A 26,636-nucleotide genomic window follows, 5' to 3' on the forward strand; every position below is an offset into this window, starting at 1 on the left:
AAAATATATAATTTAATAGCTAGCAAGAAACAGAATTAAGCAAATGAGTGAGAAAAATATCTGTTGTTACCAGTGCTTTTCAGTACTTTAAACAATTTCATTAAAGACCATTTGATCTCCTGTCTAAACCCTGTGTTTATAGGTATAAATAATAAGGATGTGACTATAACGACAAATGGGAGAGTTCTTCTATACTTGCATCAATTTGTTATCACCATGGGAGAATGTTGAAATTGGTTACATATGCAGAACTCTTCCTCATAACACACGGTAATGGTGTCATGCTGGAGTATGTGGCTTTGAAAATAGAGTAAGATAAATCAAAAGAATAACATTTGTTTATTGATTTAATTACTTAGAGGTTTTTCTGTGATGCTCATCACCTTTAGTATTTGATTGTCCCACAAACAATTAGTGCATTTACCCTCACAATGCCTTTGTGAGGAGGAGAAGTATGTTAATGCCCATTTTACAGTTAGGGAAGCTAAAGTATGGCAGGGGACTAGCTCAAAGCCCTACAGGAAGTCTTCGTCAAATCCAGGAATAGAACTCGGTTCTCCTGCCTTCCAGTCCAGTGCCTTAATTATAAGACCATCTTTCAAGGAAGACAAGGCCATTGAGGAGAAGCTAAATTACTTCTTTGAATCCTCTTTACTGCAGAGGAGGTGAGGGAAATTCCCACACCTGAGCCATTTTCTTTAGGTGACAGATCTGAGGAACTGTCCCAGATTGAGGCATCACTAGAGGAGGTTTTGAAACAAATTGAAAAACAGTAATAAGTCCCCAGGACCAGATGGGATTCACCCAAGAGTTCTGAAAGAACTCAGATGTGAAACTGCAGAACTACTAACTGGAGTATGTAACACTTTAATCAGTTTCTGTACCAGATGGCTGGAGGATAGCTAATGTGAAGCTGATTTTTTAAAAAGGTTCCAGAGTCAATCCTGACAATTTCATACTTATGAGCCTGACTTCAGTACCAGGCAAATTGATTGAAACTATAATAAAGAACAGAATGATCAGACACAAAGATGAACACAGTTTGGGGAAGAGTCAACGTGGCTTTTGTAAAGGGAAATCATGCTTCAACAATCTACTAGAATTCTTTGAGAGTGTCAATGAACATGTGGAGAAGGGTGGTGAAGTGTGTCACGGAGGTCTAATGGAGATCGCAACTGTGAATGCCAGTATTAGGTCCAAACTGGACAACCACTCCCAAACTGGTGGTATATTCTATAGTTAGATTTAACCAAGCGAACAATATTTGTGTGATCCTGGGTCACTTTACTTGCTCACCATAAAGCCACTGACACTCCCTTTAGCACTCCAGTCTCATTTACCACCCAGACCAACTGGACTACTGTGATGAAAGGTTATTAAAACCAGAAATCACTACACATTAGGTTCAGGGGTGCTGGAACAATTTTTGTAGTGGGGGTGCTGAGAGCCATTGAACCAAACTGTAAACCCTGGATATAATGTAAACGACTTTAAACCAGGGTTGCGGCAGCACCCCTAGTTCCAGCACCTATGATTAGGTTACTCCCAATCTCAAAGGATCACTCACTCACCCCAGGTCACCAGATGCTCATAATCTCACCAAAGACAAGGCTGCCAGCCAGTTACTTCAATAACTAACTATAGTTTATTAGCTAAGAAAGAAATGAGAGTTATTCAGAGGTTTAAAACAGGTAAATAGGTGAATGAAAGCTTGTATATCCAAAATGCTAGCAGGGATGTTATATCTGCTAGTTTTTTATCAGTCTCTCTGGATTTGCCCAAATAGTATTGGGGACCTCAGACCTTTGTTCAGAATTTTCCTTGTGAAAGGTCATCATTCCAGAGATGAGGTAGGAAAGAGGTAATCAGGGGCCTTTGTTCTTGCCTTTTATATGTTGACCCCTTTTCTGGAAAAATCCTGGCTGTGCCATGGAGTTAGGCCTTCATTGGCTACATGCTGGGTTACACAGCTCCAAAGTCTACGTGCTCTTCCACCAGCCCTTCATTTGAATTGCAAATCTTTGCCTGCCTCGTCTGTGTGGAAGTGATGTAGGAGGTGTATCTGTGACTGACAAGCAGGAGGGTTTGTTTATAGATCTTTTGTTACTCTGGAAGAGCTAACCTGTGGGCGTTTCCCAGACTCACAATTGGTTTGAGTTACAACCACATAGAAAAATTTCATAACTCCATACACAACATTGAAATACACCTTATAACTAGATAATAATACACAGCAGATTATAACTTTTCCAGTGATACCTTACAAGGCATAGTTTGTACAAGTTTTATCACACTTTTGTAAAAGTGGCAACCATATTAGTGTAGATGGCCAGCTTCCACAGTATATAGCATCATAAAATGGATATACTGTACTTGGATTTTCAGAAAGTGTTCGACAAGGTCCCTCACCAAAGGCTCTAAAGCAAAGTAGGCAGTAAGGGGATAAAGGAAAAGTCCTCTCATGGATCAGTAACTGGTTAAAAGATAGGAAATAAAGGGTAGAATTAACAGTCAATTTTCACAGTAGAAAGAAGCAAATAGTGGGGTTGACCAAAGATCTGTACTGGGACCTGTGCTGTTCAACATATTCATAAATGATCTGGAAAAATGGGTAAACTGTGGGGTGGAAAAGTTTGCAGATGGTACAAAATTACTCAAGATAGTTAAATGCAAAACATACTGCAAAGAGTTCAAAAGAATCTCCCCAAACTGGGTGACTGGACAGTAAAATGGCAGGTATTTAGTGTTGATAAACAGAAAGTAATGCATATTGGAAAACATAATCCCAACTACACATACAAAATGATGGGATCTAAATAAGATGTTACTACGCGTGAAAGAGATCTGGGAGTCATTGTGGATAGTTCTCTGAAAACATCCGCTCAATGAGCAGCGACAGTCAAAAAAGCTAACAAAGTTAGGAACCACTAGGAAAGGGATAGATAATAAAACAGAAACTATCATAATGCCACAATATAAATCCATAGTATGCCCGCACCTTGATTACTGAATGCAGTTCTGATTGCTCTGTCTCAAAAAAGATCTATTAAAAATGGAAAAGGTGCAGAGAAGAGCAACAAAAATGATTAAAGGACTGGAACAGCTTCCCTACGAGGAGAGATTAAAAAGACTGGGACTGTTCAGCTTGGAAAAGAGATGAATGGGGCGGGGGGAGGGCTATGACAGAGGTCTATGAAATCATCATAAATGGTGTGGAGAAAAATGAATAGGGAAGTGTGATTTACCCCTTCACGTAACACAAGAACCAGGGGTCACCCAATGAAATTAATAGGTATCATGTTTAAAACAAACACAAGGAAGTACTTCCTCACACAACGCACAGTCAACCTGTGGAACTGATTGCCAGGGGATGTTGTGAAGGCCAAAAATATAAGTGGTGTCAAAAAGAGTTAGATAGGTTGATAGAGGATAGGTCCATCAACGGCTATTAGCCAAAATGGTCAGGGATACAATCCCATGCTCTGGGTGTCCCAAAGCCTCTGACTGCCAGGTGCTGGGACTGGACGACAGGGGATGGATCACTTGATGATTACCTGTTCTGTTCATTCCTTCTGAAGCACTTGACATTGGCCACAGTTGGAAGGCAGGATACTGGGCTAGATGGACCATTGGTCTGACCCAGTGGGGCCATTCGTATGTTCTTCCTGGTCAGAAAACAAACATGCTTAATTGAACATTTCCTCAAAACTTTTGATGACAAGATGAAATTTGGTTTGGCTGATTTTTCATTTTTAAATATATTTTATGTATTAACTATTGATAGTGTGTTCAAGAGAGAAATTCTGAAAATACTTAAGGTGACACCAACCAACTTGGCCCTGGGACTTCTGGATCTTAATACATGAGCTGCAACTGCCTGAGCTTTTTTACCCATGGCTGTAGCAGGCTCATAAATCTCTTAACACTGGATGGGGACAAAGTGACATAGTGAGTAGGCATATCTTATAAAACATGTGAGTAATTTTGCTTGCATGGATAATCTCATGGAACACAGGGGGACTACTCATGTGAGTCCAGAAGCACAGGTTGACAAGCATTTGGAATCATAGAACATCGGGCTAGAAGGTACCACAAGGGTCATCTAGTCTAACCCCCGCCAAGATGCAGGATTTACAGGACTGAGTCCAAAATGGAGATTGTGCCTGGCCATTGAAAGTCCAAAAATAAGACTTTCTGTAAGAAAAATGTTCTTAATAAGGGGTGTCATTCACTGCTCTCTGGGCTATCAGAGCAGCAATATTCCACTGCAGGCAGAATTCAAACGTGTTATTTTAGACACAGTATAGTTCTTTCATATGCTGGGGAAAAGGGCATATTGGGCAGGATGCAGAGAGAACCAGCAGGCATTGTTCAAGCTTTAGTGGGAGAAGCGGGGAGACTGTCATTTATTCATTATTTATCTATTTTTGAATATTAATGAGTAGTTCTAATTGTAATCAATCACTTTCTCTGGTTGGAAAAAACTGGCATATGATAACAACAGGATTAGATCTTTAGGGAGTGCTGGGTTTTGGTCAATAGAGACATTAGGAAATGACTACTTGAGCATTGCTAAAATGTTGTTGGGTAAATAACACACAGCAATGCTATTTCCTTTATTCAGATGAGCAGTTCAGTCATTTTGACTGATGCAGCCCATTTTGCCATACCCCGCAGTGTCTGGCAAAAACCTGCTTTCCCAGGAAATATTAACTCTGTGTGTGTGCGCGTAGGAGATAGAACCCAGGGGTCAGTTTCTGAACTGCACATTAGACCCACGCTGTGAAGCCACAGCCACTGGATGGGGATGCAGGAATTTAAGGCTCTGTTTTGTGCTGATTGTGGCTCCTTTCTGAACCCAGAGGAAAGTGCTCTGCAGGTTTCCCCCAGACCTGAACCACAAAGGGGTGTTCCAGAGCAGGGTTAGGACACAGGGGGCATAACCCCACATACTTACGCATGCACACCCCATGTTGGGCAGACAGATTACTCCTGCTCCTGACTAGCAATTGGCATGGGAGGCGGGGGTAGGGCTGCAGCTAGCCAGATGACAAGCAAGTAAATAGTGTGTGCCTGTTGGAGGGTGTCTGCTCTGGAGCCAGAAGAGGTACTGCATACACCCCTCCACACCCCTCTGCATGAGCAGCCAATATGTGTGTGTGTGGGGGGGCGCGCACTTTTCTGCTGCTTCCCCACCAGCTGGGGGCAGAGAGGGGGAGCAGAATATGCCCACCAGGGTGGGCAGAGACTAATTGTGACCATCTGCTGGGCTGCTCCTTGTGCCCTCCCCCGTGCAAGGCAAGGGAGTAGCCAAGTACCGTCTATCATAAATGTTTACTTTCAAGCCATCAGTGAAGCTGATCTTTCATCTCTTGGCTTTCCCTCAAACCCACCACATGCTCTGCTGTCAAAGCCCCAGTGGTTCCGTATCTGTCCTTTAGGGTGGCCACCTCTGAGGTACAAAACCCCAGGCTATCCAGGAAGGTGCTGAGCCCAGAACACTGGACATGTGGCAGTGTGTACTGCGCATCCTTATAGGTTTCCCAGGACAGTTCCCTCAAAAAACAGACAATCCTGGGAAAACCTGGGCAGGTGGCAACCCTTACTGCCCTTCGGCTTTTGTTTGTGTGGTTTAGTCCCCTGCCTTGTGGTCTCCCTTTTCTTGTCCCCACTCCACATTTTTCTCTGCTTCTGTCATCTCCTATTGCTGTGTCTCCTGTTTCTATTCTCATGCCCTCCTCACAGTCCTCCTTCCACCCCTGGACTCTTCCTGTATCTCTTGTGCTCCCCCGTTCTGAGATGATTTAGTGGGGAGGAGGGCACCTGCTGGCTTTTGCTCTTTGCTTGCTGGCTCCCATACTCTGCACCAGTGGTAAATGACCTAGCTCCATTGAAGCCAGTGGAGTTATGACGACGTGTACCAGCTGAAGCTCTGCCCCAGTTGGAGACAAACGGCATGGGAGTGGGGCAGCCGGGAGACAGTACACAAAGAAGGAGTCAGCTAGAGGCTCCCAGCAGCAGTGATACCCAATGTGGGCAGGAGAAGAGGGTTTGCTGAGAGCTTTTTGACCGGGGCTCCATTGCAGCAAATCCAACACTTGTTTAAGTGGGGGGTCTAACACTGTGGTATAATCTCCTCGGGCTTGATGAGCTATGGAAGCTATGAATACAGCTTCTTTAGTAGGTACTTTAGCACAAATGCTGCCATGAAGAGCTTTTCAAATAATGATATGCTGCAATTTCACTAATGATTTAAAGAAGCTCTCTCCTTGTCTCTGAGTATGAGATCGAGATGGTGAAACCGTCTTCACAGTGGCATCCCACAAAGTATTAGCTTTACAAGTACATCTTGTTCCTGGCTCATTCCAGAAATCTGCTCTTTGCTTCGCATTCTAGCCCTTCAGCTCTGCTACTGTCTGTCTGTAATTAGAACCAATGTTACACTGTCGTCATTGTGTTCGGCTTATTGGTTGTCTATTTGTGGGTATGACGTTGCTCAGTTTTACATAACTTGTTTCTGATTTCATCAACAGGCAGAACTCTGGATATAAAATAACTGTTTAGGACTGTCATTGTAGAACCATACAGATGCTGGTTAAAAGCTATTTAAGTAGAAATACCTGAAACAGAGAGAGTAGGATCCTCCCTTTCCTACTCAATTTGGGCATGTCGCAGGCACAGGATCGGAGGGCCTGGGGCAAACATGGCATGGGCACCTCAGTGCCCAGAGCAATTCTGATGAAGACAGACATTTCAGAGCTAGTTTAGTCGAGTTGGGGACAGTTGCGGACTTGCAGATCCTGTAGTGGGGTCAGGTAACATGTTCTTTCTGGTAATTTCTGTGTTTCTATGTAGACCCAAGGTAAAATATTCAAAAGCTCCTAAGTCCCATTGTCCAAAGTGACTTAGGAGCCTAAGTTATATTGAAAGTCAATGGGAGTTAGACTCCTAAGTGCATAAATCACTTTTGAAAATAGGGCGTAGCCTCCTAAATCGCTTAGTGCTTTTGAAAATGTTATCCCCTATTGCATACAAAGGGGAGTGGTATTTTAATAGGTGCTCCATTTGTTGAGCATCTTACAGCTAAATTGTTGGGAAATTATTGTTCTTCTCAGTTTTTGGATGAATAAAGCAAACGCAAGGGCCTGAGTCTCCTTACAGTCTCCCTGGTGTGAATCAGGAGTAAGTGTTTAAGCCAGTGGTGTTACACCAGTGTAAAATGGGCATGACAACAGAATCAGGCCAATAATCAATCAGGTTTTACCAGTTTGACTCTTAACATGTAAATAGATCTCAGTTTAAATTTAGGAAGAATCTCTGAATTTTAATTCTCAAATGATTGTTTTTCTTAGTTGTCCTTGATATATTTTCATTGCATTTGCTGAAAAATATGGAAGCTATCTGGTGGCTAATATACTACTATTAAATTTCTCTCATTATTATTGGGATTTAGAACCCGACCAAAAAACCCCTGAAGTTAATGGAAAAACTCCCATTGACTTCAGTGAGCTTTGGATTGGGTCCTTCCTTATCAAGCTGATAGTTTCTTTAAATAGATAGAGCAAGTGAAGCAAACACTCTAACCTAGCTGATAAAAGACCAAGTGTATGCCATGTGTAGCTACATTAATTTCCATGCACTTACATTAAGGATGAATTTTGCCAGTGTGTTTACCTCACTGCTGAAACATGTTCAGTTACTTTGGGGACGTTATTTTGGTTAAAGATTATTCATATGTATTTTCTCACTGTACTGTCAGTGCTTAATACCGTCACCAGGAAATGTTCTCCATACAAGATCACAATATCCTCCCGCACGAGCCCATTGGAGCCCTTCAGACAGGCCTTCCTGAGGTCTGCTGTCTGGGCTTGCCTGCACCCTACCTATGTGCCATGGAGAGGGTCTCCATGCTTGTCCTGCATAGTCTGGTGTAGAAAGCCACTGTGGAGGAGGGCCAGGAGAGAGGCTGAAAACCCACATTTATGTGGATCCAGTGTACAATCCCTAGCTCTGAGGGATTGTGGTCATTATTCCACTCCATAGGCTGGGAGATATGGAAGAAGTACTAAACCACTGCCTTGCTTATGGGCCCTCTGGCAGGCAGGTGGTTGAATGACATTTTCCCAACTACTTTGCTCTCCACTGCATAGAAGCCAGATACTCAGTCATTATGCAAGTGGAGTGAAATAGCATTCAGACTAATTTCCTGACTAAGGAGCTGGATCTGATCTAGACATGCACTGTGTTTGAACTTGACAGCTCATGTTTTGCATCATTCTCAATATACTTCTGTATTAATAGCAAAATACGGTAGCCCTGTAGTGGCTGTAATATCTCAGAATTCCAATAAGTATTAAACAAAAGACTGTGTAGTTTAGTAGATAAGTGGCTTCTTCATGTTTCAAAGGGATTCTTCAAATCCCATGAAGGTTTGAATTCTATTTAAAATTCCTATTAATCTTTTCTCCAGTTGTCATTATAGAGTAATTAATTCTGCTCACATTTCTAAAACATAAAACAAAAAACAAGACTGATATCTGTTACTAAACATGTAAAAAACCCAGGACAATTGGAAAAGAAGCAGTCCAGACATATGAAGATTTAGACACTGATTCTGAAAGCCTTCCTGATGAGGGACTCCCTTTGAAGTGATGGGTACTTCCTCACATGAAGCTTTGCAGGACTGATCTCAGCTCTATCTATGACAGAAACAGTTTGTCCATTTAAATGCTCAAGATAAACAGGAACATAATTAGGGCAAAATTAGTTACTTCTCCCTAATTCACAGTTCTCATGTGTATGCTTAAGAACCCAAAAAGTGGACAAAGTTGAGTGGTTTTTAGAGTTGAGTTTAAAAAATGGTGCAGTGGATGGAGCACAGAACTAGAAAACACAAATTCTGGGTTCCAGCTCCAATTTTGAAAACTGACTTCCTATATCACCTTGAGCATGTCACTTAATTTACTAGAGGGATTAGGAACATCATCAGAAAATAACAAAATGATATTCATCCTGGAAAAATGCAAGGTCTAGGGCAAAATAATCTGGAACAGTTTTGTTAGGAGACAGAAACTAGGGAAGAAGAATGCTGAAACATATCTAGGAATGATAGTGGAAAGTCTGCAATTAATATTAATTATTCTTTAACATTAGCACCCTGAGATTTCAATAATAATACATCAGTACTTAGATTTTTCTATAGCATGCATCCCTGTATTATTTAAACAAGTTAGTCAGCTAATTTTTGCCTAACTCTCAGGAGTATGAGGCTTAATTAATTGATATTTGCAAATAGCTATGATATTCTCTGCTAAGAGATGCTGTAGAAGTGAAATTTTAATTTCATTATAATTATTTGGCAATTACTTTTGATGATCTTTTTTTGGGTGCCATAAGTCAGTTGATCTTCCCAACACACACACACACACTCTGACTTTTTCCAGGTGTCAGTACATATGTTAAGTGTTCGTGCCCAGTAACTACTTTTCAGAAGGAACTTTAGTGGCATTTATAAAATTGCATTGTCAGCAACATCCATTGTTCAAGGCATGAGTTCACTTTGCTAGGGAAGATGACAAGCCATTTGTAGACTGGCACTGACATTCTGTATCCTCCTATCAGAAGGGAAAATGTCTTCTATGATAGCAGCAGCTGGAGGTAAGAAGAAATAAGAAAAATTGAAAGGATAAAAATTCAGTCTGAGAAAATGGGGTTGGAAAACTCTTGAGTGCTGCTTAAGCATCTAGCTGCAGCAATCGCTGCCTGCCTTACCCAAGAGTGAATCTCTTACAGCAGCAAATATGTGAAATTAATAGCACTAATAAAGCTACTATCTTTTACACACTTGAGTAAGGCCATGAAATGCTAATGCAGTTGCTTGCTAGAATGAAAACCTGTATGACTTAAAAAAAAAAAAAAAAAAAAAAAGGAGACTGCCAAAAGGACAGAACAGAAATGTTTATCAAGCCAGCTTTACTATCTCTAGTTACTTGTACAGCTGCCCATTTACAGTAAAGGAGAAGAAAAACCAGCTGTAGAAACTTGTTTACTCATTAAATATAAGTATAGATTCATTTTTCTTAAAATAGTATTTAGCTTCTCTGATCTTTGGGAAACCATAGACTTTTTCCAGGAAATGCCACCGAGCATCTCCTGATCATAGTTTTCAGTGATGTGTGTTTAAACACGTGCCTTTCAGTTTCCTGGGGCAAAATCAGCTTTCTTGCAATCCAGTTGGCTTCACTGTCTTGCTCCACTTGAATCCCTTGCCCGCTTCCACCTGCGTTGAGTTTGTCTGTCTGTTGCTATGCTTCTCTAAATTGTATACCACTATCCTGGGTTAGGGGATTACTATGCATTATGCTGATTTATTTTTCAACCTTCAGTCAGACGAATAGGGTGCTGATGGTAGAACTTTGTGTGATGCTGGCTGATTGCAGCATGAAGATGTTTAAACTCTTATGCTGCGGCAAAGGAGAGTGTGAGGATCCACAGGACTAGAACCTGAGCAACTATTACATCTACACCACCGCCTGATATCTGTGGCACAGCAGCAATTGGCTGTGAGCCTTGTGGACCCAAGCACCACAGGATGTGCCTCATACAGAGGGCCTGATTGGCCATGCTCCCAAGGTGCCTGCGTGGCCCAGGTGCACTACCTAAGCCTGGTAAGAACACTAGGAAGTTGTCTATGCAACTAAGTGGATCCTCAGCAGTCTGCTATGACACACCCTGCTCCTTCATCTTGCTTTGGTTCCTGGTTTCTCAATCCATCTCTGATCCTGGCTTCCGACTCTGGCTCTGACCGTTGGTATGGTTTCTGATTCTGGCTCTGACCCTTGGCTCTCTGACCTTACCCATTAGGCCCAATTCCAGGTTCATTCACTAAGCATGACTTAACCAGCCTCAGCCGTGACAAAGAGGTTCTTTGCTTTCACCATAGCATCCACATAATCTCAATAACCAGCTGATTTCTTCTGAGTGTCTGACAGCCTGTTTCATACTGGCTGTATACGTGGTGGCCACTGAGAGTTCCTTCCATTGTGAGGATCTTGCTAGTCATTTTGAGGAGAAAATAGCTTGGATTTGATTGAACAGTCTGTGTCCATGGAGGCAGAGTATGTGTCATGCAAGGAACAGATGCTACATATTCTCTCTTTGAATTTTAGCTAGATAGGTTGTGGCGGTGTTGGAGGAATTTTTTGCCAGAACCTGTACTCCGGACTCATGCTTTCCTGGCTGGTGGACACTAATGTAGAAATGCTGGGACCAGTACTAATGGAGAGTCGCAGCATCTACCTGAAGAAAGGCAAGCTTCTGGCTTCACTTGGTGTGGCCTAGGCCCTAAAAGCTATCATTTGGCATTGACAATCTGGCCTACTATCATTCTGTGTTAAATATAGTTTTGGGGTTAAGATTATTGAAATGGCTGTGATCAGATAACTCACAGTATCCACATGCCTCCAATTTCCTTGACTCGTGCTAATCTGTGTACCAACCTGGGTATGATGCAGAGACTGTGCTAGTCGCACTGACTGATGATTTCCTCCTAATGATGGACAAAGATCAAGCACCATGTTGATGTTAGTAGAGCTGTCAGCTGCCTTCAGTACTGATGGTCATGGAGTGCTAGTGACACACCGATGCACCTTGAGGAATGGATGAGTTTGCTTGCAAGTGGCTTCATTCCTAGCTCATGGGAGATCCCAGAGGGTAGTGTTGAGCAATTGCTCCTCTTCACCAATGGGACTGTCATAGGGAGTTCAGCAGGGTTCCGTCTTCTAGTGCAAAGTATATATGAGGCTGTTTGATAAGCAAGGAGTGCTTGTTAGTGGGCTTCAGTGTCTTCCAAATGCATGGCATTTTGTATGTTTCTGTCTCTTACAGCTTGGCTGGTGCAGTTGAGCACCTCTTTCAGTGTCTGAGGTGGGGCATGGATGACAGCAAGCCAGCTGCATCTCTGTCTAGATAATACAGAGTTAGGAAAAGAAACCAGAAGATATGAACATATCTCTGCCCCTCTGACTGAGGGAGGGTGTTTGCCCACCACTTGTTACTCGTGGTCATAGCTTGAGACTTTGATTAGGCTCACAGTTATTGTGGATAATCAGCTTTCAGTGTTTGAGACCTGTTTCATTTGCATCTGCCAGGAGGCAGTGACCTTTCCTTTCCAATGTAAACCTTGTTAGCATGATTCATGCCTTTGTCATCTTGAGACTAGATTATTGTGATGCATTATGTTTGGGATTGCATCTTAAATCCATTCAGAAACTGATGCTAGCCCAGATTGTGGCAGTCCACCATTAAGTGCAGTATTGCTGCAAGCATATTGCATTGACTTTTTGTTATCTGCACTGACTGCTCCTGGCTTTCTAGGTGGAATTTAAGGTATTGGTTTCAACCCTAAATAGTCTGGTATCGATCTACTTGAGAGAGACCACCTGTCTTCCCATGCCATATTGACAGAGTTGAGAAAGTAGACACACCAAACAACTATGAGTCATTTCTTAGTTAAACCAAGGCCATGGGTGTATTGGGGTGGTCTGCTAATCATTGAGACAATGCAAGGGGTCAAGCTTGTTGCTGTTACACTTTAACCTATGTGACTGTTTGTGCTGTGTAGCAATGGTCAGCTCTGCACTCTAGCAAGAAAAGGTGTTAAATGATTAATTTACTGACAGCGTGGCTGTTCTCTCCCGTAGTTAGATCTTTGTGCTCCACATTGATACCCTCACATTCAGCCAGGTCAACAGGCTTTTTAGAGGTGATATGGGAGGAGTTCCCTTTGAGTTAAATATTATTTAACTAATATTGAATTACATTCTAAGAGTACATGTGGTATGAATGGGTGCAGCAATTTAAATAAAGGCACACAGGAATTGCCACGTTGGATCAGACCAGTGGTCCGTCTAGTCCAGTTTCCTGTCTTCTTCAGCAAGGTGTAAGAAACCCTGCAGATGGCAGTTATTAATGTGCCCACAGAGAAAGTTTCTTCCTAGCCCTCCTGAAGCTTGAGGGCTTATACCCCTGACAAACTACTTTAAATGTTCTTAAATATTATTTTTAATTCATGCTTTTATAACTGGATGTTCTGTTATCCATATACCAGTCTAAAACTTTAGCCCTAGAAATTCTGTTGGCTTCCCTGGTGAATGTGACAGGTTGGCAGGTGCTAGAACCCAGCATGAAGCTGCAGTTATTTGTGCTGACTCATGCTGGAAAGTGGGTCCTGTTAGCTCTGTCCCAGGTATAAGATGGTTGGAGCATCTCTGTGAGGTACAGAGAACTAGAGATTGGAGAGTGAGGGGGGTCCTGTGAGGAAAACCCTACGAATAGACAAACTCAGGAGAAACCTTACACTGAGATTTGTTTTCTTGTTATTTATGTTAACAGTACTTAACTTATTCCGCTTACTGTGGCACATCCCTGTGAGTTACTGAACAGGCTCTCAGAGCACAGTGATACCTGTGTACTGAGGAAGTTGTCTAAGGCTGAGTGACAACACCTTTGGAGCCTGTTGCTTTTAAAGGCATCAGTTAATCATACTTGGGCTCTGCTAGCAAACAGATTCAGGGGTGAGTAGCATCTGCCATGCCTTGCTGTGTAACATGCTGACTCTGAGTCAGCTGTTCAACCTGCTACGCCCCTCACAGTAAGGGAGCTGCTTAAAAACATTTTAAACAGTCCAAGTGAATATAATGGGTGTCCCAGGTACTTATCGTAACCAAGCCTATTTGACTGCCAACCACAAAGGACGTGAACTTTCTTTGTTTTCTCTGTTAATCAGACTTTTTGTTTATCAACAGGTATTACCTGCTGTATTGAGACACACTGTGACAGAGGAGGTACTACTCGTACAAGACATGGCATGTGCAGCAATGTACAGGCTGTCCATCCGTAGTAAACATAACATAGCCCTTAATATCAAGTTCAGTGGGCAAACTAGGCAAAATGATTAAATGGTTTAAGCTCTGAGCAGTCAAACAACACAGGCATAGGTGTAGGTATCCAAGAAACAATCAACCTAGTCTGAGAGAGTAAGGGCAGGTCTACACTACCGCTCATATCGATATAGCTTACATCGCTCAGGGTGTGAAAAAGCCTGCCTCCGCCCCGAGCAATGCAAGTTACGCTGACCTAAGTGCCGGTGTGGACAGCGCTACGTTGGTGGGAGACGCTCTCCTGCTGACAAAGGCATCGCCTCTTGCGGAGGTGGAGTAATTTTATGCTGACGAGAGAGCTCTCCCATTGTCATACGGTGTCTTCACCAGATGTGCTAATGCAGTGCAGCTGCATCAGTGCATCTGTGCCAATGTAGTGCTTCTAGTGTAGACTAGCCCTAAGATTATGTTTGGAGAGACCAGGGGTCCCAAGTCCCAGACGAGTCCTGTCCTGTCCTGGGGTTGTGTGTCTACCACGAGTGGACTGTGCCATTGCTAGTTAATTTGCTGGGATGCTGATTCAGTTAACAGCAGGAGCCAAGTTATTTCATTCATCCACTGTTGCTGACACACACCCACTGATTGGAAGTAGATTATCAAGGAATTGGGACGAGCACCCAGGAGAGGGAGAACTCAGACATGAAGGCGATCAGGAGGGTAACCATTAGTGGAACTATTTATGGAAGAAGTGGACTTTGGGGGGAGATTTGAAAGAGGAAGGGCTGGATGCTTGGTGCACTGCTTTAGGGAGCATGTACCAGGAATGAGAACACAGGAGAAACAAGAGTGGGAAAAGGATACAGTGGGAGTAGATGGGCATGGGGAGTTGTCAGAGGGAAGGGAGCAAGTGGGAGCTGGGAAGAAATTGGATCAGTGTAGTCTAGAACTGGGTGGTGAAGAGTCTAGAAGGCAATGCAATGAGTTGGAAGCAGAAGACAAGTGTTAGTGAAATTCTTAAAGAAAGGGGAGTGATATGATGAAAGTAGCAGCAGTGACATGATGGTTTTAGCAGCAGTCTGCTGAGTGGGTTTGAGGTCAGAGTCAAGGAGTCCTTAGAAGAGTAGGGTCCAATATTTAGCTATTTAGAACCTAGTTAGGTTCTTATCAGGTGCTCATCACACACACGCATAGGCGCCGACTCCGTGGGTGCTCTGGGGCTGGAGCACCCGTGGGGAAAAATGAGTGGGTGCTCTGCACCCACCGGCAGCCAAGCTCCCCGCCCCACTTCACCTCCTCCTCCCCTGAGCGCGCCGTGTCCCCGCTCCTCCGCCTACCTCCCAGTGCTTGCCGCCGCCAAACAGCTTTAGCAAGCTCCGGGAGGGAGGAGCGGGGAACGTGGTGCGCTCAGGGGAGGAGGCGGGGCCGGGGCTGGGATTTGGGGAAGGGGTTGAAATGGGGGCAGGAGGGCGCGGGGCTGGGGGCAGAGGGGGGTCAAGCACCCACCGGCGCCTGTAGAAGTCGGCGCCTGTGCACACATGGGCATTTGAGTTAAGGCAAGAGATGACCAAATTGTACACTGAAATTTGGTGGAAAAGCTGGAAGGAGAGATTGCAATAGTAGTGCAAACAAAAGCTTGGATGTGTGGGGAATAGGAGAGGGAGAAAGGCTGCTCTGGTGGTTAAGGTATTGGATGGGGATTCAGGATATGTTGGCTCATTATCCAACTCTGCCACAGACTCTCTGTGGGACATTGGTAAAGTAAAGAGTATAGAATGGGAATAATACCACCACCTTTCTGCACAGGGTATCATGAGGATACTGTCATTAGCTCTTAGAAGCTGTTCAGATAGCACAGTGATGGGGCCATTTAAGTGTCTAGATAGAGTATTCAGCTCAGGATGTGGCCTAAACCGAAGGGTGAAGGAGTGGAGTTCTTCTGATTCTTTAGTGGTAGAAGTGATGTTTCCTAATGTTTGTTATATAAAACCCATATGCTGTCGGGAGGCTAGATACAGTAGATTGATCAGCTGGAATGGGTACACTGTGTATAGCTGCAGTGCATGTTGCTTCGCCAGGATCTCCACCTTGACATGGAGAAGACAAATATCTGTGCGTGTCCAGTCTTGGCCTCACTAACAAGGTTGAAAATGAATGACACTTAACGGTGGTTGTTTTTTGTGATGTGGACATTTATTCACTAGGAACTGGAGACCCATGATTTCTCACAGAAAGAATAAGACAGGAACTTCTGTTTTTCTCAGAGAAAGAACTACGCTGGAATAGTCTGATACTGAGCACCAAATGGTGAGTCTTGAGTCCAAGTTAAAGAAGTCCCTAAAGTCCCTAAAAGATCATGACAGCATCCATTGAGCCATGATTGTGTTATGACCCCTGACTTACTATGTCCTAAAGCATATTCCTCTCCTAAATGCACAAGGAGTAATCTCCATCCCTTTTGATGAAGATGTTTTCCAGTATCTACTTGGTGTTATTGAAATGAGCAATTATCATATAAACTGCTGTAAACGAGGCAGTCTGTTTAATGACTGAAGAGCAAGAAAAAGAAAACAATATACAACTAATCTGTACCCAAAGTGCATGCCTATTATGTAATGATATTTCAAGGTCCTAGATTCATTTGGCATATTTTTAATTAAGGCCTAACATTGCACTGTGCTGATACCCCAATTAACTTGGACTGACACTAATGAATTTGCTAAGTGTTTTTTTTAATATAATATGTTACTATCCAATTGCTGTAGGCCCAGAATGAGCAGGAGTGCTAGGAAGGAACATATGCAGTTGCACTGATAATTGTGCCTAATTGTTTTTACGTTATCTAGGAGCTTGATCCTGCAAGGTCAAATCACTGAAGTTAATGAGAGCTGAGGACCCTAAGAACTGGACAGGGTCAGGCCCATAATGAACAATCAAGTATTTTAGCTTTCTCAAAACATCAAACATTGTTCATTGTCAGTGAGCACTTAGGCAGTACTGTCTGCTGGTTAGAGCAGACAACTGGCAGTCAAGACTCTAGGTTCTATTCCCAGCATTGCTGGAGCTGTATGACCTTGAGCAAGTGACTATGGCCAATATTTTAAAAGCATCTACTAATTTTAGGTGCATCAAATTTTGGGTGCAGCATGTGATATACCTTGGGCCTGATTTTCAGAGGTGTCAAAACCCCCCAGCCAGTACTTCCAACCCAGGTGCCCCAAAATCATGAGTCATGAAATTGACATACAAGTACTGAGATTTTGAAAAATGGATTCTTTTTCTTCACCATCTGCTTTGTGAGCCATTAGGTTACCCTCAAGTCATGTTTCCAAGGTTTTCTCTGCTGCCATGAAGGCTATAAATGTATTTATTTATTTTAAATGAAAGCTGCAATTTTCACCTAATCACATCACCCCGAAACTAAGGCTTTAAGTAAGGTACCAAATATCATGAGATTTGCAATAAAATCATGAGTTGGCAACACTGAGTTAGCTATATCTAAAAGTGGAAGTGTTACGTGGTCAGTTCCTCTTTAGGATCTGCACATTAAAGAGCGACAATCTCTTTAGGATGTACACCCAACTCCCAGTAATGCACATGGATGAAGTTATGCCCCAGCACATTTCCAAGGCCCAAGCACCATGGAACTGATGTAGTTCCTCTGTGCTTGGATGTGGGGCGGGAAGCAAGGATGCCTGGAGCAGACCCTGGGCACTTTTCTCCAGGACAGGGTACAGGATGGCTTTAGGAACAGGGCAGGAAACAGACTGGGGACTGGCTAGTAGATCAATGACTGTATGGAACCACTGACCTCAAAAGCCTTTTTCCCCTTAGAGGTGTTGTGCAGGATGTATTAGGAGCTCAGATACGTAGCAAGGCAGGGGAGTTACCACACCCAGGGTTTTGATAAAGTATGGAATGAACTTAAATTTGACCAAATTCAGTCTAGATCAGCGATGCAGGAGGCATTACACTGTGAAATGTACACACACTCCTCCCTGTGTCTCTCTGTCTGGAAAGCATTAATGCTATAAATGTTCCGCCTCCCTTGCGGGAAATGAAAAGGCTGTTGGCCAGCACAGCCATACGTTTGACAAAAGCATTCCCTTTATTTCTTGCTCTCTGCATCTATTAAAAAAAGCAGATCTGCTTCTCCCCTTTTGTCTTGCTCCTTCTGTGAGGAGCGGTATGGCCGTGAGGCACGGGCCTGGGAATCACAGGCCCTTGAGTTCTCACCCTAAATGCCATCAATTCACTGCATGGCCCTGGGCAAGCTGCCTCTAGATGAATGATGTGGGACACCCAATATTAGAGGCGGCTTCCGAAAATATGGGCCTCAGTATTCACATTTTAAAAATAAGGCTGTTAACACTTAACATCCCTGTGAGGTGGATAGGTATGTGGAATAGTTATAACTTCTTATTGCAGAGCGCTTTGCAGATGCAGAGTACGATTAAAGGGCTAAGCATCATTATCCAACTGCCCTTCCTGTCACAAAAACTCCACTGGCCAAAGTGAGAGAGAATCAGGCTTCTACCCTAATGCATACAAAGAAAACAGTTTTTTCATAGAATGATTATGCTGCATGTTACTTGTTCTTGTCTGACCCACTCCCCAGCACTAGACAAAGAATCAGTGCCCTCTCACCTACACAGGCTGAAAGAGTTCCACAAACCTTACCGATTTGAAGAAGCTCTGATCCTGAAAACACTTATGTATGTGTTTTAAGTTCCTATTGAGTTTAATGGGACTACTCGCATGCTTAAAATTAATGACACATGTAAGAGTTTGCAGGATCAGGACTTCAGCTGGGATTGTAGGGATACAGACCAGAAGAACATTGCTTCTTGCAGTGACTGGTGCTTTATTAGACATGTAGGCAGACTCCTTATGGGTTGGCTGGTCAAACAGTACCTCAGGTAACATAGGCACAGTGTCATGAGACATTGGTTATACTGAGATCCTCTCCCTATCAGGATGTCTGCTGCCTCTGTACAACCATAACCAAGAATGGCATGTGCTTGCTTACTGCGTATACCATAGACACTACACAATTTGCATGATGGTTGTTTGCTAGGATACAAAACTAGTGCTTTGTTTAAAAGTGGTAGTTTAGTTTCCTTAGCTAGAGGTGAATTCATTACTCAGAATGGATAAGCTAGTAATAATTATCCATGACTCTCCTGTGATAATTACTATTGTGGTTCACAAAAATTATTTCTGTCATGGGGCAATTTAATCCGTGGTTACTTCCTAACATACCGTGACACCATCTTCTAATGTGCAGTGTTACCACAAAACCCTTTGCAATCCGTATATGTAAAAGCTTGATACGCCATAGCTGAATAGTCGAGACACAAAGCTTTGGAAACTACAGATCTAATACATTTACTTTTAAATTTTGTTTTCTACAAATATGGTGCAACTTATAGTAATGATTGATTGATTGATGGCTCCAGTAAAGTCTGCTGGGATCAGGGTAGTCTGTGTGGTGTAAGCTTTTGTTTTGAAGGACCAGAATGGAAATGAGTTGTCTTTAGAGTAGGGCTGTTGATTAATCGCAGTTAACACATGCGATTACCTCAAAAAAATTAATCACGATTAATTGCAGTTTACTTGCACTACTAAACAATAGAATACCAGTTATTAAATATTTGGAGCTAAATATGTGATACGTTTCCCCAGCTCTCTGAAACGTGTAGGCAATAATAAGGTAAAATTAGGAAGGGTGTATGTGGAGACTGAGTTTATTCACAGTAAACCACCACAATGTCTCAATTATTGTAAAATAAAAGTTAATTAAAAGGTCTAAAAGCTCCCAACTTTCAACTCTGACAATAGTGGATTGCTTTCTTAATGTCCCTGGTCATCCTTTTTGATCATGTAAGAAAAGCTAAACTGTGGTGGATCTGTATGTCTTCATATTACTATTACTCTTGATAGAAAACGGTGTTAACAGTTAATAAAATGGAAGCACTTTGTTTCTCACAATTGAGAATATATATTTAATGTAAGTCTTTTTTGTCACTTATGATCACATTTTACTTTAAAAATAGGCTCGCTTTGAAGTTCTGGATTTGCAGGGATGTAGAATGGTCACTTACTTTAAAATTAGACCACTTGCATATGATGAAGCCATACATTTCTATGTTGATGTGTAATGTTTACTCACATAACATTAATGCACGATAAAAGGCCTGTCAAATAAATGTTTTTTGATTCGGCTGAATACATTTTGTATAGATACATATGCCGCACTGGTTTGTTTTCAAAACAAAGATATCACAGTTTTTGTCTATGGAATAATGAATAGCATCAGCTGCAGCTTAAGCATTAGTCACAGTGATTTAGTTTTGTCAGTAATTCTGTAAATAGGGGCTGATTTTGATCTTATTTAACATGGTACAAGGATGAGTGAGGCAAACTGGTTTTTAAAAATTGGTTAGGGGTGGGCGAATGAACGAGTCCTGCAGCTGCATTGAATGTGCAGACTTCAGAACAGCAAAAAGTTGGAGAGGACACCCTCCCCCCACCCCGTGGTTGCACCTAGCCATCCATCAAAGGAAATGATGTTACACTATTGTAAAACCAGGATAAGTTAGAGCTGAATCAGATCCATACTTGGAAAATGTTGGCCTGTGTTGAAACAGGGTTATCTAAAGTTGGGCACCTAAATCCGTATTTAGGAACCTAAGTGAAAAATAATGTGATTTTAAGAGGTGCTGAACACCCATAACTCCCATTGGCTTCTAGGGTGTAATGAGGATAAGCACATCTGAAAACTATGGTGCTTTTACTTAAGCATTTAAACGGGAATTCAAATTATTATTATTAATTTATAATATTGTGGTATCTAGGAGCCCTAACCATGGAACAGGAATGCATTGGGTAGGCTCTGTGCAACCGCTGAACAAACTGACAGTCCCTGCCCCAAGGATCTTACAGTCAAAGGCTTTGACATACTGGCTTCCCTTCTACATAGGGAAACATGCTTTAGTATGCTAAGAAAACAGCAGCCACATCTCAGAGGGCACATCCTATTATAAACTGTAGTTTGAAGATACCAAAACCAGAAGAGCATGAATTTTAGCAGAGGTCAGAGCCAGCACCACTTCTAGGATTTTTGCTGCTTGGGCACACCTGAAAATGGATGCTCACTGCCTACTATCCCTTGAATATCAAATGGCCACTAATTATTTTGCTGTCCTAGACAACCACCTGTTCTAGCTACATGATACAATAGTCACTCATCTCTGCTAAAGTAAGGTAAATCTAACTTATTTTTCCTTCGGCTAAGCAGAATTTCCTCTTTTCTCCCTTCCCATCAGTGAGTTTTTGATCTGATTTCTTTGAAATGAGCAGTTGCAGTAATAGGACTCTAAGATGCCTAAGTTTGTTATACTTCACTTAATGTTTGCAGTGAGGAGAAACAGGATCAGTGGCATTATGCTTTCAAGTAGTTATGGGATGACAATTGAATTTACCAGAGTAGACAGTCTACAAGGCAAAATGTTTTCCTGAATTCTCATTTGCATAGAAGGAGGAAAATACCCATGGGTAGCAGTAGTACAGAAGCAGCAGCTTGTGTGTGTATATATGGTATTCATCTCTTGTGTAGGTTATGGCATTTAGGATTGAGTAAACCTTCAAGTTAGTCTTTCTTTACCATTTTAACGTAATGACTTGGTTTATTTGTTTTTGAAGACCAGGGCATGTCGTCCCTGATGCTTTTCTGATTCAGAAATCCAAGTGCCAAGCTCTCCAAGGCTGTAGTGTTGTTTATGGTGGCAGATTATTAGAAACTTTTGGAAATTATATGCATGAGCATCGATCACTTTAGCATATGGACCTATAGGATTTTCCCCTTGACGTTGACACAAGCTTTCTAATGCTGGTGTAAGGGGACTGTTGCCCCCTTGCTAACATTCAGTGGGGGTGTTTTAGTTGCTAGCTCCCAGTACTAAAAAGGGGGAAGGGTCAATGGGAATCAGGACCCTGAGATTGACAGCCCCCAGGAACAATGGGGAGAGGCCAGTGCTCCAGGTCAGCCTGAATGACACGGCGGGCAGGCTAATCAGGGAGTCAGGAGGCCAGGGAGGTTCCTCCGTGTGAGCTGGAATTGCCTAGGTCAGACAGAGTGGGGCCGAGCTAAGGAGAAAGCAGGGGCCCGAGCAGAGCTGTGCCAGATCCAGAGAGAGCAGACCCTGTCCTGGGAACAGAGCTGCAGCCCCAAAGCCAGAGGCACAGCCCAGAGAGAGCAGACTTGCCCTGGGAAGAAAGCTGCAGCAACCAGAGCCAGAGGGGCCAGAAAAGCAGCCCTGGGAGCAGAGTCACACAAGCAGCCTGTAGAGCAGACCTGTCCTGGGAGCAGAGCTGCAGCAACCAGAGCCAGAGGGGCCAAAGAAGCAGCCCAGGGAGCTGGAGGCAGAGCAGCAGCAGTGCAGAGACAGAGTGGTGGAGCTGGGGCTGGAGCAGTCCGGAGCTGGGTGCGGTGAGCAGCTGGGGAGACCGAGGGGGACCCTGGGCAGCAGGCCCAGCACAGGGAGACGCCTCAGCCAAGAGGCTTTGCAGGCCAGGCTTGGATCGTAACCCCGACAGGGCGGGGACCACACTAGGAAGAAGGGTCCTACCACTTAGAGCCTGAGAGCGTGTGGCCACCACCAGAGCAAGTGTCCAACCTACAGCATCCCTGCAGCACAGCCGGGGCCTGAGAAGGATGCCTGGGACTTACAAGGAACAGACTGTGAACTGCCCGGACATTCCAGAGACGCTGTTTGTGATGTTCCCTGCCACAGAGCGGGTTGATGTGCTTCCTTTAACCTTTCCCATTTTTCCTTATTCTTTTTAAAATTAATTGTTGATTAAATAACTTGAATTTACTTTAACTTGTACGTAATGGGCAGTGGGTCAGAGAAGTGCCGAGTGCAGAGAGAGTACCCCGGAGTGGGGACACCCTAGCCCCTGTCCTAGGTGACCACAGCAGGGTTGGGGGTCGAGCCCCCCCAGGAATCCTGGGCCCAGCCTTGTTGGGGTTACGAGGACTCTGCCAGACAGGAAAGTGGAAGGGGAGTCCTCAAGGGCAGGAGGCCACTGGGTAAAGGAAGTGGGAGCAAGGACTCAGATCCTTTTGCTAGCCCACTTCACCGGAGTAGTGCAGAAGCCAGGAAAGTTCCCCACAATAGCGGGACTATTCCTCCACTTACACTGGTATCAAGGAAGTGTGTTTTTTAATTAGTTTTAATTTCTTAAAATAAAATAATAAGTGCAGGTGCAGTAACAATAGTTTATTGCAAACAAAGATTCACTCAACATACTGGAAGGATAAAGAATGTTATGTACATTAGGTAAAGATTACTCTTATTAATACCAGAAGCAAAGGGCCAGACTCCAGCCTTTGCTACAGCCCTTTCTCACTGCTCCTGTGTGGAATGGCACCCTGTGAAATTTCTGCAATGTAGGGTCTATGCAGCAGGCCCCACGATGCAGGGGCCAGAAATACAGTTCGTAGTAATAGGTCCAGGGGCATGTCAGAGGTAAGAGGGGGAGTGGCTGGTATCGTTTGCTCTCCAGGTATTCTGGACTGCAGAATAGATTATAGGCAGCTATGCAAGGTTGCTGTAAGTTAGAGCACCCCTGGGGCTGCTCTAAAATGTCCTGGGAGCTCTTCTGAACCTCAGGTCAGCCCAGTATCTAAGAGCCACATAGGTTGCTTACAGACACCATACCCTTCCCCCTGCTTAAGCTGTACCTTCTGTGTTGCATTTCCTGTGAGGTGCTGCACCAAATCTGGCACAAAGTGTTCATGCTATGTTCACTTCATTATTAATTATTACAGTGGTGCCTAAAGGACCAATCAAGAGTGGGGCCCCCATTGTGCTAGGCACTGTACAAACACAGAGTAGCAGACAGTCCATCTTCTGAAGAGCTTAGAATCTAAATTACTCTTCCTTTCCTCATCCTTGTTATTATTTGGTGGGTTACTTAAGCAGGTACTAAAAGTTAAGTAAAAATACTAGCAAGACATAGGAAATGGAGAAGCTAGTAGGAGACAGAGATAGAGAGAAAAGTTGGTAAGAGAGTATGGCCATCTGGGAAGAGAGATGATGTAACTGTATCTTGTTAGGAGATATTTATGGCCTTATGATATAGTATCTTATAGAAGCTCTCTCAAGAGGAAAAGATTGCTTTTCCAGTGAGTTATTTTCTAAAAAAGAGTTCATGGAATAATAATCAAAACACATTGACACTATGATGTAAAGTATTAAAAGTATAGGTAACTTACTATTCGCTGTTGCTATTTGTTATTACGGACAGTATTTTCAATAAGGGGGTGGTTCATAAGTGTAATACTTCTGATTCTTAATGACTGAAAAATTATGTACCATTTAACCTTGCCCTTAAGTATTTGTTTCTGTAGTGTTTCCGGAAATTTCTTACCAGTCTCAATAACAGCAGCAATATGACTCTTCTTTTTTGTTGTACTTCATTCAAGGCAAAGGAAATAGGTTTCTGTACACTCAGCATATATTCTATTTATCTCTTTGGTTCTAGAGTTACTACTCCAGCCCTAATGGTTCCTTCGATTTTTGTCACAATTTTCTTCATGAATTATAAGTGAGGCTAAGTTTTTGTCAGGGATAGTTTTAGTAAAAGTCATGGACAGGTCACAGGCAATAAACGAATTCACGGAAGCCCATGACCTGTCCCTGACTTTCACTAAAAATATCCCTGACAAAAGGGGTACGTGGGTTCAGCACCCACTTCTCCTGGGGCTCCTGGGTCCCCCACCACTGCAGTGCATCCCCATACCCCCAGGGAGCTGGTAGCTGAAGGTCCCCCAGCCGCTGGTGGGGGCTGGGCAGCTGCAGAGGTCCCCTACGGCCCACCCCGGCTTGACAGCTGTGGGGAGTGCCCGCTGAGACTGGGCAGCTACGGGCGGTGCCCCGCCGCTACTGAGCAGCTGCACGGGGTCCGCCCACTGCAGCTGGGCAGCTGCGTGGGGAGTTCCTGCTGCCCGCGGCTGGTCAGCTGCAGGGAGTTTGCAACTGCCTGCTGCGGCTGGCGCGGGGTCTCCCCAACAGGGCGGGGGCTGGGAGCTGCGGGGCAAAAATGTCACAGAGGTTAATGGAAGACACGGATTCTGTGACTTCCGTGACCTCCATGAGATAATCGTCGGCTTAATTTTAAGCCAGTACATAATGAACAGTTTGAGATAATCAGCCACTCACTTCCATCTTTGGGTAGAACAAGAGTCAACTCTACAGAAAGTGATAGATATGCTCTTAGCAAGTGATGGTTGCTAAAGGATTTTATAATGTGAGCAATTTTTAATCAGATCATTTAAAGCAAAAATCTTCTATCTTTATTTGAACGTTGAAGCATATGTTACTTATCCTGTCTGGGTACAAATTACATTGATGCTTTTCCTATTATACTGAATCTTTCACCTTTGAAAAGAGCTGCATAATCAATCACTTCATAGCAGTGGTTCACCAAATATCTGATTATTCATGATTTTATGCTGCCTCATCAGAATGTATATGCTTAACTTTAAGCATGTGCTTAAACAAATAGTGAGTGCTTTGCAGAATAGGGATGGACTTAATTACATGCTTAAAGTTAGGCAGTAACAGTACTTGCACATCATCTCATTGTTCATTCTGCTTGTATGTTATATCCCTTCCCTCCCATCCTGTGTCTATCTTGTGTTTAGATTGTAACCTTTTTGAGAGGCAGACTGTCTTTCATGTTACCTGTATCATATCTGGCACAATGGGGTCCTGATCTCAAGTGTGATCTCAAGGCATTACTGAATATAAATAACAGTAGCTGCTTAATGGATCAATGCAGGTTGAGTAGACTAAACATACAGAGTTCTATTTACTGTGTTTTATTTACAATGGCATTTGTATTAATTCCACAAAAATAGGGAATAATTTATTTAATGATATCTCCAGTTGCCCCCAGTGTAGTCATCTGACCAAAATATTATTTCCTGGGCGTGTCCAATTTATGGATTCCAAGTGCCCTGCTGGCTGATGGTAGTTTGCAATAAAGAGCTTTTGCAGTGTCTTAGTCACTGTTGTAAAGTTACAAATCCTGATAACTGAGAGGAAATTGTTCATTCAAGTTTCTTGTAATTGTCCTCCCACTTTAATTGGCAATCTAGTTGACTCTCTTCAGTCACCCTATCAGCCTAATAACTGAGACCACCTATATGACACATGAATTCACTGACTAAATTGAATTTGTCAAGGAAGAAACAAACTCTGTGTTAAATATACAGAGTGCCATTTGATATTACTAAGTAACTGCAGAAACTAAATAAATGTGTGAAATCCAATTGTAAGTGAGGCCAGCCTTGCTGTGAAGTGGAGAGTGGCCGCTCTGAGGATTCTGTGACCTGCTTTGCCATTTTGGTTATTTGCATTAGTCATCCCGACAGCCGAAACCCAAAATTCCTAACTTTCTGATATTGTTCCTGAAATGCTTTTAAAGGAAATATCATCATCTGCCTGACTTGACAGAGTCTGAGGCCATGATGACAAATTCAGCGTGGCACAGACTGGTGTTTATTTTTGTGTGATTCACTTGTACATGACTAGACTTGTGTGATTAGCAAGCTGGTGAACATGTTTTCCACATGAGGAACCTTGGTGTTACCTCCCCTTTCTTCTCCCAATACTTCCTGCTCTGTGAAGGACCCAGGCCTTCAAGGTGCTGACCACCTCCTGTAATTACTTAAGATAGTTAAGTCCA

The 26,636-nt window shown here is 43.1% G+C and overlaps 1 protein-coding gene across 3 annotated transcripts in view; it reads left to right on the plus strand.

The window, feature by feature from the left end:
• TMCC3 (transmembrane and coiled-coil domain family 3) overlaps positions 1 to 26,636 on the plus strand; it is a 230,458-nt gene that overhangs the window by 96,682 nt on the left and 107,140 nt on the right. The window contains exon 2 of one of the 3 annotated variants that reach the window (XM_074941901.1): positions 16,082 to 16,184. The exons of the other annotated variants lie outside the window; for them this stretch is intronic. Coding sequence (XP_074798002.1) covers positions 16,182 to 16,184 — 3 coding nt within the window. The 5' untranslated portion in view covers positions 16,082 to 16,181. The remainder of the gene's footprint in view (positions 1 to 16,081; positions 16,185 to 26,636) is intronic. 3 annotated transcript variants of the gene reach the window in all.

Source organism: Natator depressus, chromosome 1, assembly GCF_965152275.1.
Source record: "Natator depressus isolate rNatDep1 chromosome 1, rNatDep2.hap1, whole genome shotgun sequence".
Classification (NCBI taxonomy): domain Eukaryota; kingdom Metazoa; phylum Chordata; order Testudines; family Cheloniidae; genus Natator; species Natator depressus.